The sequence below is a fragment of the Telopea speciosissima genome, chromosome 7 (assembly GCF_018873765.1).
Source record: "Telopea speciosissima isolate NSW1024214 ecotype Mountain lineage chromosome 7, Tspe_v1, whole genome shotgun sequence".
NCBI lineage: Eukaryota > Viridiplantae > Streptophyta > Magnoliopsida > Proteales > Proteaceae > Telopea > Telopea speciosissima.
The window spans coordinates 22,318,491-22,338,831 of record NC_057922.1 but is presented as its reverse complement, the minus strand read 5'-3'; the positions used below and the strand labels follow the sequence as shown (position 1 = coordinate 22,338,831).

Here is a 20,341-nt window from a genome sequence, read left to right as displayed (position 1 = left end):
TCTGAATTTCAGCCTCTTCTATTGGCTGGATTGACAAAACTCCTAACCTTCTAATTTCTGGTTCAACTCCTAATCTACGTTTTGTGTTGCTGAATATTCCTGGGTTATTTGGGACTAAGTCTAACCTGAATTGGTTCTACATTACCAAGTGGTGACGGGTTCGAGTCCGAAACAGACTCCCTACACGAAGCGGGGTAAGGCTGCAAACGTGATGATCCTCCCCAAACCCCGCAGTGGTGGGAGCCTCGAGCACTGGGTACGCCCTTTTTAGGTAATAGATACAAATATAAACTATCTACCAAAGACAGTCATAATCAATTTTGTTGAAACCCTATATGAGTGTCCCAGTGCACGAGGCTCCCACTACTACAGGGTCTGGGAAGGGCAAATGTATGCAACCCTGTAACCTTTACCATATAAATATACTTCTTCGCCGACCAGTTTCTTGAACAGATAATTAATTCTTCTTCTATTCAGTTTCAAAAACAACACCCCCGATGCAAATGGAGATTGTACAGAAATTTAAGAAAAAACATATGGTGTTCAGCGCGACCCCATGGAAGATGGAACCATAAATGTAGCTCATATTCTGATCGTGCCACTTCAACTAAGGGTGACTGACCCACACCAAATGTTCTCCCTTTCTACTGATCAGCCTACTCTCAACTCAAATATCATCAATATTAATCCCTAAAACTGAAAGCAGCTTCCCTTCATAGGCATCCATAAGGGTACAAATTGCCAAAAACAAAAGCCTAAAAACTGCCTAGATCATCCTAAAAATACAATACATATCTCACAGAAAAGAGACAAGCAGAAAAAGAAAAAACATATGAAGTGCTAATTTGAATCAACCACACCCCATCCACCCACCCAAAAAAAGAGAGAAGAAAACAAGAACAAGAATAAAGCAATTAGCATTTTTTTACCTGACCCCTGTTTTTAGCATCTCTTTGGACCTCCAAATCTTTGACCAATTTCAACCATACATCCTTCACTTTACCAGGCTCAAGATCCTTCAGCGGCACTTGAGCGCAACCAATGAATTCAGCTGCCTGAACCCCTTCATCATCATAAATTTTAACAATCAAGTGCTGAGTAGATGGATCTTCAACTACAAATTCGAAGTGCTCGTTCCAAATAGGATTCAATTCATTGTTCTGGACAAGAAAATTCAGAATTATTTTCTAAACCGAAGAAAAAGGTGACAGAAATTGGAGAAAAGAATGTTGGGTTCACCTACAATGGTTTTGCTGGTTTTTATTCTGTCATGCAAAGGGCGAATATAGACTTTTGCAAAAGGATCAGATTTTCCAATGATGTCTTTATTTGTTAATTCTTTGGCTTGCACAAGCTTCACTTCTAATATTCCAACAGGCTTCAACTCTAAGTCACTAAACAACAAAATTGCATGAAATAGAAGTTGCTGAGAGTCAGACAAATACACAAGAAAAAGAGAGAGATAGAGAGATGAAAGATGAAATTTTGATATAAAGATGATCAACCAGCAGCCGAAACATGCATGGTGTGAACCACCATTCAAATGCTCTACCCATCTCTATGCCAAGAAGATGCACATACAACGGCAACAACCACCCAATCCTTCAGCATTTTGCTGGGAAGACCCAATAACTTGCTTTCATAGTTCGAGAACTCGCGAGATCTCGGCGAGTTTCTCGGTTTTTCGAGAAGCCGAGACGAGATGGAATACGATACTTCAGAGTACAAGATCTCGCCGAGATCTCGGATATCAGGTCGAGATCTCGAGTTGACCCATTAAATGGCCCGTCTACCACTTTATTTACTAACCTAACTCGACAGAACTCGACAGATCTCGGTCGAGTTCTGTCCAAAGCTCCCAAAACTCTTCTCTTCATCCCCATTTGAAGCTCCTTCATTTTACCTGTGGATTTCAAGACTTGAACTTCGGGAGAGGTGATTCAGCTGCACATTTGACGATTCAACTACACATCTTCAAGATTCATCACAAATTGTAAGGATTTTTCAAAGGTAAACTATTTTTCCCCAAATCCATTTTTTTCAAAAAAAATTGTTCAATCCTTGGTAGATTCATGTCATTTTAAGATATGTTACACAACTTTGGGCAATCTATCACTTGATGGAGTCCGAATTTTTTTTCTGTTATTGTTTTTTTAATTATATTTTCTGCAAAAAAAAATGATTTTTTTGAAAAAAGAAATTGAAAAAAATAGGATGAATAGTGATTGTTTGGAAGTGTTTTTCATGTATGTTGGACAACTTTGGATGCTCTACAGCCTCATGGAGTCAATTTATTTTTCACCTATTAAAAAATTTATTTTATTTTTCAGAATTAATAAATATATTATTAAAATTGTAAACAAATTTATAATATTAAAAAAAAATACCTGTTTTTGTTGAAAAATTATACACAACATATGTACATAATGTCCAACTTCAAATGGTGTCAAATTCATCATTACATTATAATATTTTATACTTTAAGGTATAAATATTTTTAATAAAAATTATAAATTTATTTTTAATTAAGAAATAAATACTAGAGTTAGGGGATAAATAAGAGTTAGCTATTTGATTGTTCTAGTAGCTTAACATCATGTTTAATAGTTATGAATACAATACTTAAGTCTTTAATACATTACGTCAAGTCTTTAATACATTACTTTAAGTCTTTCATAGTTACTAATACATATTTTTTATGTAACAGTGTAAAAGAGTAAGACATTTGGTATACAATGGGGGACCATGTTGATAATTGATATAGCATGGCAACATGGAGTCCCGATGTCTGAGGATAAAAAGAAGTCCAAGTGTAACTATTGTGGAAAGTTGCTATCTGGAGGAACCACTAGGTTAAAACAACATTTGGCTGGTACAGGTAAGGACATTGTCTCATGCAGAAATGTTCTGAGCCGAGTGACAGTAGCTATGGCCCAACACTTGAGTGGAGGACAAGCAAAGAAAGCTGAGAGAGAAAGACAACAAAGAGAGTTTGATGGGGAAGTGCTAGAGAGGTCTGGTGTAGAGATCCATGGAGGAGATGATATTGAATATAGGCCTACACCTAGTGAGTTTGAATCAGAGGCTGAGTGGAGAATTTAACAACAGACTTTGGTAGAGAGTAGACAAACTTTGCATTATGAGAATATGAGAAGATATGAGCAGGCAAGAGGAGCTGGTAGATTTGGCTCAGCTGCACCAGTGCAATAAGATCAGAGGAGGAGAAGCACTGACACAAGACAGATCCCACAGCCCCCAACCCGACCACGAGCACATTCCCCAGTTCCCATTTTTTAGCAGGATCCATCTATTTTTAGGCAATGAGATGCCTACCAGCCAACCATCCCGCAAGTGTTTGGTGGTAAACAAGAGGAAGCATGGAAAGCCTTAAGCAAGTTCATGTTATACAATGGCATTCTAGCTAATGTAGCACAAGGAACCTACTATGATGCATTCCTTGACGCTGCAAGGAGGGCTGGCCCAGGATGGAAGGGGCCTTCACCACACGACTTATATAATGTATATTTGCCTAAGGAGGTGGAGGAGCTGAAAGAGTACATTAAGGGTCTGAAGCCAAGGTGGGAGATCTATGGGGTTACCCTTACGGCTGACGGTTGGACTGGACTTACTAGATAGTCCATTATCAATTTCATGGTGAGTTGCAATGGAAAGACAGTATTCTTGAAGTCTGTTGATGCATCGAAGCATGTAAAGGATGCATCATGCTTGTATAAGGAACTGAAGCTAGTGGTGGATGAGATAGGACCAAAAAACGTTATCCAAATTGTGACGGATAACGGTTCTAACTTTAAAAAAGTTGGAGAGAAGTTGATAAACAAGAAGAGTAAGAGGATCCGTCTCTTTTGGACTCCATGTACAGCACATTCCATTGATTTAATGTTGAAAGACATGGGGAAGAAAACTTTGGTGGCAAGTGTGGTTAATAGGGCAAGAAAAGTGACCACTTTTGTATATAACCATGATTATGCTTTAGCCATGTTGAGGGGAAAATGCAATGGCGATTTAGCAAGGCTTGGTGTCACTCGATTTGCCACCAATTACATTGCATTGAAAAGCTTTCAGACGAAGGTGATAGGTCTGAGGTCTATATTTGCAAGCATAGCTATCAAGGCGTCGCCATGACGTCCAGGCTCCTTAGTCGCCATGGATGCTTTGGGCGCCATGGCGGTGTCGCCTTGAATTTTGACCCTCTAAAACGCCATGGTCGCCTTCCCGCCTTGATAAATATGTTTGCAAGTGAAATGGTTGACACAGAGAAGAAGCCTACCTTGCTCCACATTTATGCTGCCCTTCAGAAGATGAAGGAAATTATCAGAGCTGCGATACCTCGGAGTGCAAGGTCATACACTAACATCATTGATGCGCGGTGGGAGAAACACTTGAGTCATCCACTGCATAAAGCTGGTGAGTTCAACACTTCAACATACTTGACACTTTATATGAGTTTTTACATTTACATATTCAAACTCAAAAGCATTAAGTCACTAACAAGTTATATTCTTGATTTCCACTTTACTAGCATACTATCTGAATCCAAAGTATCAGGACTCGGATAATCTTGGGCTAGATACAGAGTTGTTAGTGGCAGTTCAAAATGTTATCGAGAAGTTGGAGCCCAATGCCAAGACACAGGTTGAGTGCAATGATGAGGTGAGAGTATGGGACTTGGTACTTTGATAATACGTAAAGGCATGCAATTAGTAAGTAGTAAATACTAATGCCTCTCTTTCACAAAAAAAAAAAAAAAAATACTAATGCCTTTAACATTGTTTGAAATTTGAAATGAAAACAGATCCAAACTTCAGAGAGGCCTCAGCAAGTTTTAGTCGAAAAGCTGCAGTAAAGGGTAGACAAAAGTCAGACCCTGGTAGGTGGCATAGCATTACATTTATGAATTATAATTTTATCCCTTTAGAATGTACATATTCTTAATATTCTATATTTGTAATGCAGATGATTGGTGGGTGCTTTATGATACAAGTTCACCCAACCTGAGGAAGATAGCAGTGAGAGTGCTCTCACAAACTTGTTCATCCTCCGGATGCGAGCGCAACTGGAGTACATTCTCATTGATCCACTCGAAGAGGCGGAACAAATTGGGTAGCAAACGACTAGAGTAGTTGGTGTATGTGCATTATAATATGAGACTAAGGATGAGGCACATATGTGAAGGAATGGACACCAATGATAAAGAACCCATCGAACTAGCCAACATTTTCCAGGAGGACTCTGATGATGATGAGGATCCCCTATTCCAGTGGGTGAGGCACCATGGTACGCCAGATATGGATCAACCTGGGGGTAGTCCTGACCCCACCATTGCGTCCGTAACCGGTATAGATGTTGAGGACTATATGTCACAAGAGGGGCATGCACATTCAGAGTCACCGAGACCTTTTGAGGCTGCAATAGGAAGTGTTGCTGATGATTATGATGATGGTAGTGATGGTGATGGTGGTAATGGTGATGGTGGTGATAGTAATGGTGATGGTGATGGTGATGACCCTGTTGGTGGTGGCGGCATGTAAAGTGGTGGTTATTATGATAATCGTCATGAGGGGATGCGCGAGCAGCATCAGTATGATGTGGGAACGCAGGCGGACCCTGTGCATTACACAGGTGAGTCTCAGTTTACGCATACCACACAGGATCGAGACCATGGTGGCCACGCTACGTACAAGAGAAAGAAGGATCGCAAACAATCACAGGCTCTCAGGATGATGACACGAGTATGAACACCATGCTTGCAAGTTTCGGAAGCATGAGTATAGATACTACTAGTGAGCGACAATCGTGGCATTCATCTCAACCTCATCATGATTATGATTATGGCCAGGAGAGCACCGGTTCCAAATATAGTGGCTATGGTCAGTTTGGGCAATCAACACATGAGTTTGGTTTTGGGCACATATTCCCAGTCATATCCATACATGCCTCACTATAACAGTAGCAGTGGATCTCACGCCTCAAACCAACCGCCTCCGCCTCTTCTATACCCTAGGATAAGGGAGTTGGAATATGTTGATGACAACACTTATATGAGTGCTATGGCAAACTATGTGCAAAACTACAACACTTTGACATGGGAATTCTATGTGGATATGGTTGGGACTAAATACATTAACATATCACATTTTATGTAACATTTGTTTAAAGATTGATGTATTGTACACTTTAACATTTCTAATGCTTATTTAAGTTGTTTTACATTAATTGAATGTTTTGATTGCTTTCTATTACTAAACTATGTGTAGAGTAGGGTATTTCTGTACGTCGTCGCCTACCAAACTATGGTCCGAAGTGAAACTCATATTTGGACTTTGTTTTTGCAAAATCTGATAGTGTCATTGTGTTTAAATGACCTAAAATAGGCTGAATACCAAGTTTCAGACCCAAACTAGGTCTAAAACCCACCGAATTGAGGCTTCGAGTCGGGAAAAAAATGCACCAACTCGGCGAGATCTCGATTTTTCCAAGGGTCGAGTTGGTACCGAGTTCCGAGTTCTCGAACCTTGCTTTCTTTATCAATAGCCCAGAAACAGAAAATATTATGTTCATCAGCAAAAAGCAAGCATCCGACTAGCGCCTCAAGCCTCTAGTATATGAGCAACATGTATCATCAGGCTATTGGTTGACCATCCACATGGGTATGTAAATGGGTAAGCTAGAATCTCTTTATATTGATTAAATGACAATACCTGTAATCCCCAGGTAAAATGGGAATAATTTTTCGAGCTGGCCAATGTAATGTATCCTCAATAGCATTTTGAATTGTCTCCTGCATAATTTCATTATATCAAAATCTAAAATGCCATTAAAGTCCTACAACCAACACATAAATCAAAAAACATACCGTGAAAAAATAGATCATAATAACTACAATTTTTCTTCCTTACTTTTTGACAAGTTCTTTTTATTAGGTCCTCTTTATTTATTTATTTATTTACCTTTAACGTGGGGAGGGGTTGGAATTGGAAGGTTGAGTGACCAGCAACTAATTCAATTCCTGATGATGTTCTTTACCAGATACTTCAATATTTTAAACTAAATCAATAGTTGTCAAAGCCTAGTCTAGGCAGGTGCCTTCTTTGCCTTGTTGGTTTTGGAATCTAGTATGATGGTTTTGATGGACAAGTCATGGCTTCTCTACTGCAGTTGCTTGATTTTACTTAGGTAAGGTCTGAATGGAAATTGACGCAAGGACAGAACCACCATAGCTGAGAAGGTGGTGGCAGCTCTAGCTCTCTTCTCCTCTCTGTCTTAGGCAAAATTGCTTGATTTTACTTAGGCAAGGTCTGAAATGGCAATTGACACAAAGATGGAACCACCATAGCTGAGAAGGTGGTGGCAGCTCTAGTGCTCTTCTCCTCTCTGTCTTAGGCAAAATTGCTTAATTTACCTTAGGCAAGGTCTGAAATGGCAATTGACGCAAAGATGGAACCACCATAGCTGAGAAGGTGGTGGCAGCTCTAGCGCTCTTCTCCTCTCTGTCTTAAGCAAAATTGCTTAATTTACCTTAGGCAAGGTCTGAAATGGCAATTGACGCAAAGATGGAACCACCATAGCTGAGAAGGTGGTGGCAGCTCTAGCTCTCTTCTCCTCTGTCTTAGGCAAAACATGCAAAACTATAGCTCTCTCTGTGAGAAAAGCAGTTTCACCTTACCCTGCCTTCAAATTCTCTTGCCTGAACTGATCTGATGGGCACGATTTAAAGGAATCCAAATCAATGAACAGACAGGATTCCTTGCCTAAAATAGCAAACAAATAACTTTCATAGCCCAAAACGTACAGAAGATTGTAACTATTTAAACCTCAGGTAAGACAGGAATTCTAAGATTTATGTCACCATATCTTATATGTTGTGTACATTATGACCCTCCCCAGACCCCGCAGTGGCGGGAGCCTCGTGCACTGGGTACGCTCCTTTATCTTATATGTTGTGTTTATATCTATTTATTTAAGAGAAGGCTGTCCATCAATCTTACAACTCACAAAAGTCAAGTGATTAGCTTTTCAAACTATTTACTTCAAGATACATATTGAAGGCATAATATATATACTTAAGTAAAAAAACATGCTTATTTTTGCCCCAAAAATTATTTGAGAAGGCATTATGCACAAACAGATCCCTGGATGACATATTCCTAGATGAATATTTTATGATCTTTTTTATTTCTTTAACCAAATCTTTGATTGATAGATCAAAATTAACCATACGGTCATCATATAAATTTCTTGCCATTTTACAAGTAGCAGAAATGTGGTCATATGTGACACATGTAAGGGAGAGATTGCTGAATAGTTTACAGTCTGATAATGTTTCTGATACTCAAAGATTAATGATAGCCTGGATAGTCTATCATCCAAACAGTTGATTTTTGGTGCAGAAATTTTATTTCGTGAGAGATTTGACCATTGAATTGCAAAGCCAAGCATGCGTAACACATGCCCTGACACTCCAATTACAAATAAGAAAATTACCCATTATGCTCTTAAGAACTCAGTCCTAAAATCCATCAGTTATATGAGCATGCAAGAATAAAAATTACAGAAAATAAATGATCAAATGATGGGATAATTTCTAACCAGAATGGCGTCACGTACACCAGGTATCTCACCCCCAATAATTTTAAGTGTCAAATCCAAATTTTTCTGCAACAAAGAACATTATGAAAGTGGTTATACTCCCTTTCTCCCCTACTCCTGCAAACCAATAGGTCTGACTGGTTGTGAAAAAAATTTTAAAAAAAAATCTGAAAGAAACTAATGCAACCCCCCCCCCCTCCCAAAAAAAAAAAAAAAAAGGGAAAAGGAAAAGAAAGGCCTGAGAAGAAAATAATTCACCTTTTCCCTCAAAGAATAACAAACAGCTCCAAAACAAGGAAACTCCTCCACAAGTGGTCTAAATATGAGCCTGAAGACACCTGTGAACTCAATATTTTTTATCTAGATGGAAAAACAGCAGCAGATATTAGAATTATCTCATGATGGAAGGCCAATAGTTAAATGAACTGCCACAAAACAAACAAGCCAGTTATCAAACATTTACAGAATCCATTGGTTCATCATATAGATGAACGCTAAGCAGCCTCACAGAATATCTTTAAACCTTTTTCTGTCCAACCAGTTCTACTCTCTCAATTCTTCTTTGCTTCTGTGTTTAACCTTTTCTTTTTTTCCTTTTTGATAGTTCAAAGATTCAGTCACAATAAAGGGAGCCTCAAGACCGTACAAGGGCCATCAGGCTATACAAAGACTGGAAACTACAAATTAAAAGGGCAGGGGGGGATGAACACTTAACTGAAGCCTAAGGAATCTTCTCTTTAGCTTTGTAGGCAACTTTATGTGATGGTTCCACTAGATTTTGAAATGCACAGTTGTTTCTCACCTAACTGAAGAGACAAGAAGGCAGCTGCTGTAGGCTGTAAACAGACCGAATATGGGCCGGATATAGTTTATCCATTTTTGTTCCATTTATTTTAATTGAATATCTAATTAAACAATCCAATGGATATGAAAAGCCGTATCTGTATTAGTATCCATTTAAACATCCGGATACGGATCTGGTATGTTTTAATCCCTTACACCTGTTTTACAAATATGCCCTTCACTTAAAATCTTTCTCCACAAATACCCCTCTTGTTATGTTAGAAGCCATTTATATAACCTTATATAAAATAAAATTCCATATATATCACATATATTTATGATATATGTGTAATATATAATAAATTTTAACGGATCAGATATTAATCAGATAGGATATGGCTATACAAATATCTATACCGACTATTAATCTGACATGCAATAAACGGATCAGATCTTAATCGGTTATGATATCAGTGTATTCGTATCCGGGATAAACCAGGGGGTTCCAAATATAGATCGTAATAATATCCAGTCAGTTTACTGCGCTAGCTGCCTGCGTGAAAAGAAAAACACAATTTCCCACCCTTCTATTAACCATTCCCTTCCAGCCTCATAAGACATTTTGCAGCACCCATTTCATTCCTATATCCTCAAGGGCTACTCCCCATACTTCAAAAGTAAACAGGCAGTGAACTAATAGATGATTCATCAACTCAGAAGCACCCAAGCACAACAAACATTCATTTGGAAGAGAATAAAACATCTTGACATAAAATGGGTTAATCAAAAAAGCAGGCAGCATATTTATATCACACAGATGACAGATGTAAGAAATTCACCAAGCTTTGTTGTTGATTGCATCTGTGTTATTTTATACATATTCGTCTTGAGAACAAAAATAGGGAAGATGAACAACTGAAACTTTCTCCACAATATGTTTTTCAGCACTTAAATGGATAGGAAGTTTCAGTATGTTAATCTAAATGATACAAGTCAGACAAGTAAAGAGGTCATGGATCACCTGAACCGGAAGTCCCACACCAAGTCTAGTCTTGATATCTAGTACGATATTTGGATTTGCATCCCACTTCAACTCCAACTCCATTGTGATTCCCTCACTTCCATCTTCGATAATTGAAACTCCTAATAAACATGAACAATCTTAGTGGCTCTTCATAAAAAAATGTCCACTAATGATATGAATAAACATCACTATGATCTTTCATCAAACAGATGAAGCAAGAGAAATTTACGTTGTTTAACTCTTATACAATCAAAGAATTTAGCAAGAGGATGTCATATACATATTCATACATGTATACAGTATAGACAGACTAGGCTCAACATCCTGTAACCAGTGCAGACCATGGGCTGGCTTCCTGGCCTTATGGGCTAGCTGGTTTTACATGTAGCCATTCTTTATTTATTTTTCTAATTTCAATAGTTTCAGTCAGTCCTGGTTGGGTTAGTTGTGGTTAGTTTCTGCATCATTTCTCTGCTGCTATGTAATGTAGTCCTAGATTGGTAGGAGACTAACTAGGAGCCAGTACACAAGGATCTGATATGAACTGGTAATTTGAATAGGTCAAAATTAGGGTTAGGGTTTGATGTGTTGGTTATGCTAGGCAAGTTTAGGGGAGTCTATCAGTGAAGGTCCTGAGACGATTTGATGAGTGGAAGTGTATAAACTTGAATAGGCAGCACGTTAGGGTTAGGGTTTCAGGTTTTTAAAAAGAGGAAAAGATAGATTTCTAGGGTTTGGCTGGACAAAAGTTAACCAAACTTGAATGGTTTTCTTAGGAGGGTATGAGGAATGATCGGTCAGATTTGTAGACTATTCTGACGGTTGGTTTGGGCTGGGCAGAATTTAAGTTATGGGAATGTTTGTTCAGTGATGGAGGGGATGTTAGGGTTTGGTGGTTTAGAGGATTAGAAGGAGGAGGATGGGGATGGGGTCATGGGGATGCTTCCAACTTACTTGTAATGGCAGAAAATTATTGCAGCAGCTTGTTGATAGAGGAACTTGAATAAAAATTGAATCTTTGAACTTGAACTTGAATGTAGAGCTTCAAAAGAACAACCTAGGCTTCACACCGCAAGGTGTCGACTAGATTAAACACCAATCCCACCAACAAACCACCCGGGCTTCACACAGCAAGGTGTCAATTGGATCAAACACCAATCCCACCAGCCTTGATCAAACACCAGATAAAAATCTTCAATGGAGAAGAAGAAAGCTTTTCATTAATATCAAGATTCGTATTCCATGCTTGCCCACCTTACAACCTTATATAAAAGACTCAAAAATAGACTCCTACTCTAAAAAGGAAAGGCCTAACCCAATCCTCAACCTATTAGGTAACTTAAACTGACTAGGAAACAGAAATACTAAAAAAAATAGACTCAAAACATGGCTGGACTAATAGAGTCCTAATCCAGCCCAACTTAAATAACAATTAAATAGTCACATGATCATTTAAGTGATCACATGACCACTAACCAAATAAAAAGAAATCTACTAATTAATCCCGTATGTAACCTTATTACCCATAGTTTAGGCCCATAAAAGTGGCCTATTACATTGAAAACCCATGGGATCAAAGGCCCAACATGTATATAACCCAACCCTAGGCTTATTCCTAATAAAAGAAGCACAGTTTGGTGATAAATCTGCATCACAGAAAAACTAGCGTCTAATTTCTATTCAGTTGGATTTGTTTTTCCTAGTACTTTCAACGAATCGCTAGGTTTTATAGGTTCTTGTTTCAGACTGTTTTATTTAACCTATGATTCTGATTTCCAAACACTTAAGTAAATATTTGAATTTGAAAAATTCAATTATAGTTCCTGATCTAAAATTCTGATTCATCCTTTTAGTTAGCTCATATTGAACTCTGCCAATGTTTTCTGCCAGTCCCAAGCCCGGATAAAGGAGGAGGGTTGGTGTGTCAGGTCAGCAGCCGGCATTGGGAAAAACCCAGCCAAAACCTTTTACATGGATTCTACAACCTTATATTTTAAACTTTAGGCTAGGGTGATTCCCCGACAGAATAAGCGATGCGCTACACTATGACCTAGGTGTAGTGAAAAGTGAGCAAGGGTTAGCTAGGGCATCCCCTATAAGCGACACGCCATGTCGGCACCCAGATGCGGTGACAAGTAGGCAAGGGTTCTCGCACCATGGACGAGTGCAGGTAAAGAAGCTAGTCCAAAAGCGTAGGATTAGATTAGCATCTTGGAACATTGGACCTTTAAGTTTAACAGGTAAGAGTCTAGAATTGAAAGATGTTATAAGGAGAAGAAGGATTAAAATAGCCTATATTCAAGAGAATAGATGGAAGGGTAAAAATGCTAAGGAATTGGTCGACTTTAAGCTTTGGTAAATGGGGGATAAACATAATAGAAGTGGAGTGGGCATTGTAGTGGATAAAGATTCAAAGAATAATGTGGTGATCTGGTGGATGTTAAAAGATTCGGAGATAGGTTTATATCCATCAAGCTTGTGTTGGAGAAAGAGGTTGTCAATATAATTAGCGCTTACGCACCTCAAGTAGGATCGAATGAAAGTAGTAAGTTACAATTTTGGGAACACAAGGATAGATTTGTGCAAGGTTTTCGTCAAGGAGAAAAGATTATTATAGGGGGTGATCTGAAAGGACATATTGGGAAATATCATAGAGGCTACGAAGGTGTACATGGAGGATATGGTTTTGGAGAGAGGAATGAGGAGGGGATCTCAATTTTAGATTTTGTCATGGTTTATTATTTATCCACTGTAAACACTTATTTGAAAGGAGAGAAGCATTTAGTTACCTTCAAAAGTGGACATCATAGTAGCCAAATAGATTTCTTCCTAATTAGAAGGTCCAATAGATTGTTATGCAAGGACCGTAAGGTTATGCCAGGGGAGAGCTTAACCACACAACATAGATTAGTGGTCATGGATATGTGCCTCACTACACAGTGATGTAGGACAGATTTGAAAGCTTCAAATAGTCCCAGAACAGGATCTTAAATCAGGGACTGAATCACACTTTTAAGATATTCAGGCTGTAGTAAAACTGAAGGCAAAAGGTATGAAACGGAATAGAAGGAAGTCAGATTGTAGATAGCAGTTTAGGGACTGGGAATAGGACAGGGGTGTAGAGATTAGGTTTGAAACAAAGTAAGGGTCAGTGCCAAAGGCCTCTATGCAATCAGCAGGCTTAAGCCTTCCTACAGATTTCATAAAACAGGTCAAAACTGCAGAAAAACTTAACACGGACTGATTATGGGAGAAGATGAATAACTGCAGATCAGGTGGTCAGTTTGGTCTGAAATTCTGATCGAATCCCCCTCTTGGGTAGGCTAAAACTCGATTAAAATATTGGCCAGTTCTGATGGGTGGATTGGAGTGGAAGTGGTAAACTAGGGGAATAAGAACTTAGGAGGTTAAGGGGACAGAATTAGAAACTAACAGAGTTAAATGGCTGAACTTACTCAACAGTGACAAATTGTTCAAGACAGCCTTCTAATGGCTTCTAGAGAGATGTAGGGATGAAGAACATAATAGATACCAGCCTCTCGAGCTTCCCATCGCAAGGAGTCGACTGGATCGAACACCAGCCCCCTTCCTCCTCAGATCAAACACTATGGAAACTCCATGGGAAGCAAGCAAGCATGCAAACAACAGATTTAGTTTGAAGTAAACATTGTGAGCTCCTTGTGCCCTCCTGGGTTGCTTTATATAATAATAGAAGGGAGCAGCAGGGTTCCGAATTAGGAAGTTTCCAATTTGGTTTGCTTGGAGTACAAGGCACAATCAGTTTCTAAACTGATGTGAAATAATTGTTGACAATTACTAATAAATAAAAATAGAAATTAAAAGCAACTAACATCAACTAGACCACTAGACTGGACCACAACTGATGCAGCACCAAGTGCCCACACCCGAAGGAAGAAGAAGAAGAAGAAATAGCCATGAAAGTAGGCTTAGTTTGGAGCCATAGCTTAGGTTTACATTTAGTAGGTTCTATACTTGGTTTTCTTTCAGCTTATTTGTAAACTTAAAATTAACCGGTTTAAACCATGGTTCAATTTAAGTGATTTAATTAAGTGTCTTTTGTTTTAAGTTATTAGGAGTAAACAGGTCTTTTAACCTTTTAAAATTTTCTGTTGTTTTAATTAGGTCCCCCTCCCCCTCCACGATTTAAGTGAAGGAAGAGTTTAAATTGAATTAGGATTTGGCCTATGGCCTTTTATTATAAAAGATAAATCGTGGGAGGCTCCCCCACAAGTTTATGAATTAAAAAAAATTGTGTTTGCTACCTTGTTGCTGCTACTGCTCCTTGAGAGTGTTCATCCTTGTGGTTCTATCAAGGTGGAAAGGGTAGGTGGATCTCCTACGACTCCTTACGCCATGACGGCTGGGAGGATCTCCATTGAAGGTGGTTCTATCCTTCTCCAATATTCAAGCTGCTACTGCTGCTATTATCTTCCCCCTGCAATTCCAATTAAGTTTGAAGCCTCCCACCCCCATTCCTCTTCTTCTAAATCCCCTCAACAGCCAACCCTAATTTCCCTCCCCCCCCCCCCCTCTCAAATTAAAACCTAAAGCCCTAAACCCTACACAGACCATTCCAGCCATCACCTTCCTCTCAGATTTGGATCAAATATCCCCCTCTCCAATTGGGAAACTCGATTTGAGTTTGGACCCCAAACTCCCATCCAAACCCTAAAAAATCCTACCCCATTAATTCCCCAAAAGCCCTAAATTCCAGAACCATTACTTCCAGCCATCCATTACTCATCAAACCTTGGCCGAATCCTCTACTCTACCAGTACAGAACTCGACCTAAGTCCCTTGCCCTATTTCCAAGTTTAAACCCTAATTTCAACCTAAATTCTAAAACCCAAAACCCAAAACCCTAACCCTAATTTTCTGAAATTTGAAATTTTGTTCAAACCTCCACTGTTAGCTTCCCTAGACTTGCCTAGCATTACCATATAAAAATTACCCCCATTCCCCCAAACCTAACCTTAGAAATTGACCTAAAACCCTAATTCTGCCCATTCGAACCAGCAGCCCCTTTTTTGATCCTATTGCTTGGCCTCTAGTAGGACCCCTCTCCTATCTAGAGCTACATTAACAACTTAAGTTGAACCACATAGAACCGGTCAATAACTAACCCAAAAGAGTATAAAAATAAACTAGCTAATCCCGTATGCAACCTATTATCATAGTTTGAGAACTCGGTTTCGGTATTGATTTCGCCCAGCCAAAAAACCGAGTTGGTGCTTCTTTTTTTTTTAACTTAGTTGATGGTTTCAGTGGGTTTTTTACCTAATTTGGTCATAAAAGTTGGTATACAGCCTATTTTGGGCCATTTAGACACAATGGTACTATCAGATTTTGAAAAATCAAAGTCCAAAAAGGAGTTTCACTTAGTGGGAAACCAGGACAGGCACTTACTTATGCCAGAAAGCAGGACAGACACTTATTTATGCCTAATATCATTAAAGTAAATATTTGTTATTTCATTTACTTAAGATATAATTCATAAAAAAGCAAATACCCCCTTATTTGAATCCAATAAAAAAAGTTAAAAAATAAAATTCCAAAAGGATAAAAAGTCAACCCCCCCCCAAGTCAAAAACAAAACTAGATTTCGGCGACAGGTGCACTTTTCAACTTTCTAATGCAGGGGTTTTTCTCAAATGTAAAAATTCCATAAATCTTAATATGGTAAAACATTACTAAAAACCAAAAAGTGCAGTAAAATTTTCATTTGTTTTGATGTCCAAACAAATATTTTCATTCAGAGCAATTTTGACAGCATTCGCGCACACCAAATTAAGTTTGACCGGTACAGAATTCCTTCAATATAAATCAGATTTAAGTTATCTGATTGCTTAAATCTGATTTATATTGAAGGCGTTATGTACCGGTCAAACTTAATTTGATGAGAGAAGATCCCACAAAGTGATTATTTTAGGAATCTAGGATCAATCATAAATAAGAAGGTGATATAGAGGATGATGTTTCACAAAGAATTAAACTAGGATAGATGAAGCGGAGAGGTGCGTCTGGAGTGTTGAGTGACCGGCGTATTCGTTTAAAACTTAAAGGAAAAATTTATAGGACATTCATACAGCTGGCTATGATGTATGGTGCGAAATGTTGGGCAGTTAAGAAGCATCATATAGATAAACTCAGTGTAGCTGAGATGAGGATGTGGAGATGGATGTGTGGCAAAACTAAGAAGGATAAAATAAGGAATGATCATATTAGAGCTGATTTGGGAGTGGCTCCTATATATGGTAAGCAACGAGAGAGTCATTTTAGGTGGCATGACCATGTTCAACAGTGGCCTTTGGTTGCTCCAGTATGGTGGAGTGATTTGATTCAGATTGAAGGAGTTAAAAGCGCAAGGGGCAGACATAAAATGACTCTAGGAGAAGTGGTGAAGAAAGACATGCATATCAGGCCTTGTATCAGGTATGACCTCGAACAGAGCTGATTGGAGGGTAAGGATCCATGTAGCCGACCAATTTAGCTAGGATAAGGCTGAGTTGTTGTTGTTGTTGTTGTACTGTTTTTTAGGTCTGCGATAGGATTGTTTTCGCAGCATACATGTTTGGACTTCAGTCACTGTTTTTTTGTGTATCTATTCTTCTGATTGGGCTGAGTTTTGAATATGTTATTCCCTTCCCCTTCTACTTTATTCGACCCAAGTTTGATTTCCTTTAGATTAATAGGTTGAGACTTAAAGAGTTAAACTAGGATGGATGAAGTGGAGGATATATGGATTAAGGCTGAGTTGTTGTTGTTGTTGTTGTAGTAATTAGCTCATATCGCTTGGTAATCCCAAAATTGATTATGATTTCTTGGACCTATTAGTAAGGCCGGAACAAACTCCGCCAGTGTTTGCTGCCGGTCCCAAGCCCGGAAAAAGGAGGAGGGTTGGTGTGTCAAGTCGGCAGCCGGCACTGAAAAAAACCCAGTCAAACCCTTTTTTTTATTTATTAGTAAGGCCGGAACTATTTTCCATACCTACATTCTTAACATATGGAATACATGCAGCCTTGTTAAGCCAACATAACAACTAACAAGTTAGCATATACTTGTACAGTCATATCTTGAGAGGAGAAATACAAGCAACTTTTTTGAAAAATAAGATGATGGTCATCAAAACTATACCATATTAAAAAAAAGTATACCCTAGACATAATCAATTAGACTAACCTGTAAACTGTGGAGCGACAGTTCCAAGAGTCAACTTGGAAAATTTAAGAGAAGCCAAGATGACGGGCCTATATTGCTCAAGGACTGGTTCGACGTTAGTCCTTATCAGCTCCGAAGCAGCCTATACCACCACAAGACAACAAAGGACCACTTGCCATTGTCACCAACACATGCAAAGTAGGAAGCACAGCTTCCCCCTGATCCCATGCCACCAAATACAACGAGATCCCCAGTAAAATCAGGAACATTACCTCATTAACGTATGGCCAGATCTTCGTAAGTTGAAGGTTGAGCCAAGTTAGCTGCAATGAGAGAGGCGGGGAGGAAGAACATCCATACAGTACCCAGAGAAAACAAAGAAAGAACTCTATAAACAGAATAAAAACTATATAACCCAACCTTCTGCCGCTGAGAGAACACAACCCATGAAGGGTAAAATTCTCCTGGAAGGATCTTCCTTGAATCCTGCACTGTCATCCTCGCAAAAGCTGCGACCGTAGTTGCCTGAAACAAAAGAAATGAAACATAACAACCAAAAAAAAAGGATTTACAAATGGGTAGAAACAAAACATCACAAATTCACAGTTACCTACCAATTCTGACCGACGCTTCGACCGGGTATTCTCGGAATGGACAAAGGCGATTATCAGCCCGATACCGAAAGTGATACCGATCACCAAACCAAAGAAGAACGACATTTTTGGAGAACAAAGCAAGAGAAATCCAGGGTACCCAAATGAAGAACTATAATCTCAGATACAAGTGTCTACCTTAGCTTTATCCAAACACATCCCAATCAGCGTAACTCGAACAAGTGCTCATCACCACAGTTTTACAGGAGATTGTCGACAAAGCTTCAGTTGGCCGTTTTATCGAACAGTAATTGGGCTTCAGATACATAAAAAATAGAAACTTTAACCCGGATACTTCGTAAGGTGGGAAGCCCCAACCGACCATGAACGTTGAAAAAAAGGACAGAAATAAAGAAGATTAAGAAAATGGACGGAGAGAGAGGGCAAGATCTATCTGATTCTGAGATGGATAGATCTGTTTGGACGTTGGGGCCGGAAAGCGATGTGTTTCTTCATTTTACTTTCCATTGTCCCATTTTGTTTTTTTTTTTGTTTTTTTTTTATTTTTATGGTGGGGGATTAAGAAGTCTTTTCCATTCTATATTTAAAAAAAGGTAAAAGTTCTCCTACTGGCCTAACCACCGTAGAATCTATAGACTGCAGGACTAGCGCTTGCAACTCTAGACTTGATAGAGCAACTACAACCGTTGGATACTTATTTTTAAGGAATGATTTCGATTGGTCATTGCCATACAGTTGACTTCATTTGGAGAAGCACCTCTTAGGGAATCGTTATCGTCTACGGTTCCCTAGTGCCTCTCACAAGAGGGGGGTGAGACCCACCCAGGGCATCTGACCAAACACTCTGCTCGGGTGGAGTCCACCCTTCTCTTGTGAGATACACTAGGGAACTGCATCTATCAAGAACCGCATATGATAAAATTTCCCTCTTCTTAGGGCGATTATGGCTACCAATGTAGTAGAACGTTATCGTAAGTCTAGGGAGAAGTCACTATTTCAACTCCCCCCACTCCATATTGGGGCGGGATTCCACATTGGGGTGGGATCCGATTCTAGTACGACAACGTACGACAATGGGTGTGAGCTATTCAGATGGTATCCACCATAAATGGATCCCACATGATGGATGCCATCAGGGTGATCCATTCTTGTATGTTCTCATACTAGAATGGGATCCCAACTCCCCTTTACCAGCGCTCTTATCCTTGATCGCCCTTCCTTGAATTAAAAAGACAGATTCCATGGTGGTCTTGCGGTCTAGAAAACTACTCTCATTTTCTACCTGTCACTTTCCACCTCAACCTCAAGTTCTATTTTTTTTAAGAAGCAACCAAGTTCTAGTTTCAACCTCAAATCAATTCCCCTTCTCTGAAATGATTGATAAAATAGAAAAAAGTATTGGTGTTTAGCCAATTGGCCAGGAAAACCCGCCCCTTAAAACAATTGGCAAAACACCGATACTTCTTTTTATTTTATCAATCATTTCGGGGAAGAGGAATTGATTTGAGGTTGAAACCAGAACTTGGTTGCTTCTAAAAATAAAGCACTTGAGGTTGAGGTGGAAAGTGACAGGTAGCTTGTAACTAGTGACAAATTCTTTGCCGACATCTTGCCGTATATTTATTATAAACCCATACCATTAATTCCCCCAAACTATCCTTTATCAAAAGAAAAAAAAAATCCCCCGCACTATCCCCACCATTCAAATAGCAATACCTTTTCGGGTTCAAAATTTTGGATTTGGACCATTGAATCATTTTGTGTTTTCATATTATTCTATAGGCAAAAGAACGCGTGTAGGGGCATTAAATGAATGAGATTTTTTTAAATTTACTAGGACGGGGTGGTAATTTTTTATTTATTTTTTGATAAAACGGAAGTGGTAATTATGTATGCTCTTATGTCTAAGTGCAGGAGCCAAGACCAAGTAACATTCTTTTTTCTTGTTTTATATTGAGATTTTCTTTCTCGTTACTATGTCTAGTGAAGTATAACGTTTCACTATTTATCACATGGTAGTGTATGGGTTAGTCCATGTGATATAGGACTAGGTAAACATCTCATTGGTACAATATCAACTTAAAATGAGTAGAGGAAGTAACTAGAATTACAAAAGATACCATTTTGTATTTTA

The 20,341-nt window shown here is 38.9% G+C and overlaps 1 protein-coding gene across 2 annotated transcripts; it reads right to left on the bottom strand.

Annotated features, from left to right (window-relative positions):
- Positions 1–880: 880 nt before the first annotated feature.
- Positions 881–18,726, bottom strand: LOC122666651 (synaptotagmin-5-like). Of its 2 annotated transcripts, none has more exons than XM_043862688.1 (10): positions 18,208–18,726; positions 18,014–18,118; positions 17,866–17,916; positions 17,615–17,735; positions 10,412–10,533; positions 8,866–8,967; positions 8,608–8,673; positions 6,720–6,799; positions 1,244–1,394; positions 881–1,160 (listed from the first exon to the last, which is right to left on the bottom strand). In XM_043862688.1, the coding sequence occupies exons 1-10, from the start codon at positions 18,310–18,312 to the stop codon at positions 915–917; spliced, it is 1,149 nt and encodes a 382-aa protein (XP_043718623.1). In that variant the 5' UTR covers positions 18,313–18,726; the 3' UTR covers positions 881–914. The 2 variants fall into 2 exon arrangements, with proteins under 2 accessions (XP_043718623.1, XP_043718624.1); XM_043862689.1 differs by having other exon boundaries at positions 1,018–1,160; positions 1,240–1,394.
- Between the last annotated feature and the right edge of the window lie 1,615 nt (positions 18,727–20,341).

Bases quoted from the DNA above. Each gene is read 5' to 3' on its own strand.
- LOC122666651 (XM_043862688.1), bottom strand. From the start codon at position 18,312: ATGTCGTTCTTCTTTGGTTTGGTGATCGGTATCACTTTCGGTATCGGG. The intron at 18,119-18,207 runs GTAGGTAACTGT...CTTTTGTTTCAG, and splicing joins CGAAGCGTCGGTCAGAATTG to GCAACTACGGTCGCAGCTTT. The intron at 1,395-6,719 runs GTATTGTCATTT...TTTGTTGTTTAG, and splicing joins ATTTTACCTGGGGATTACAG to TGACTTAGAGTTGAAGCCTG.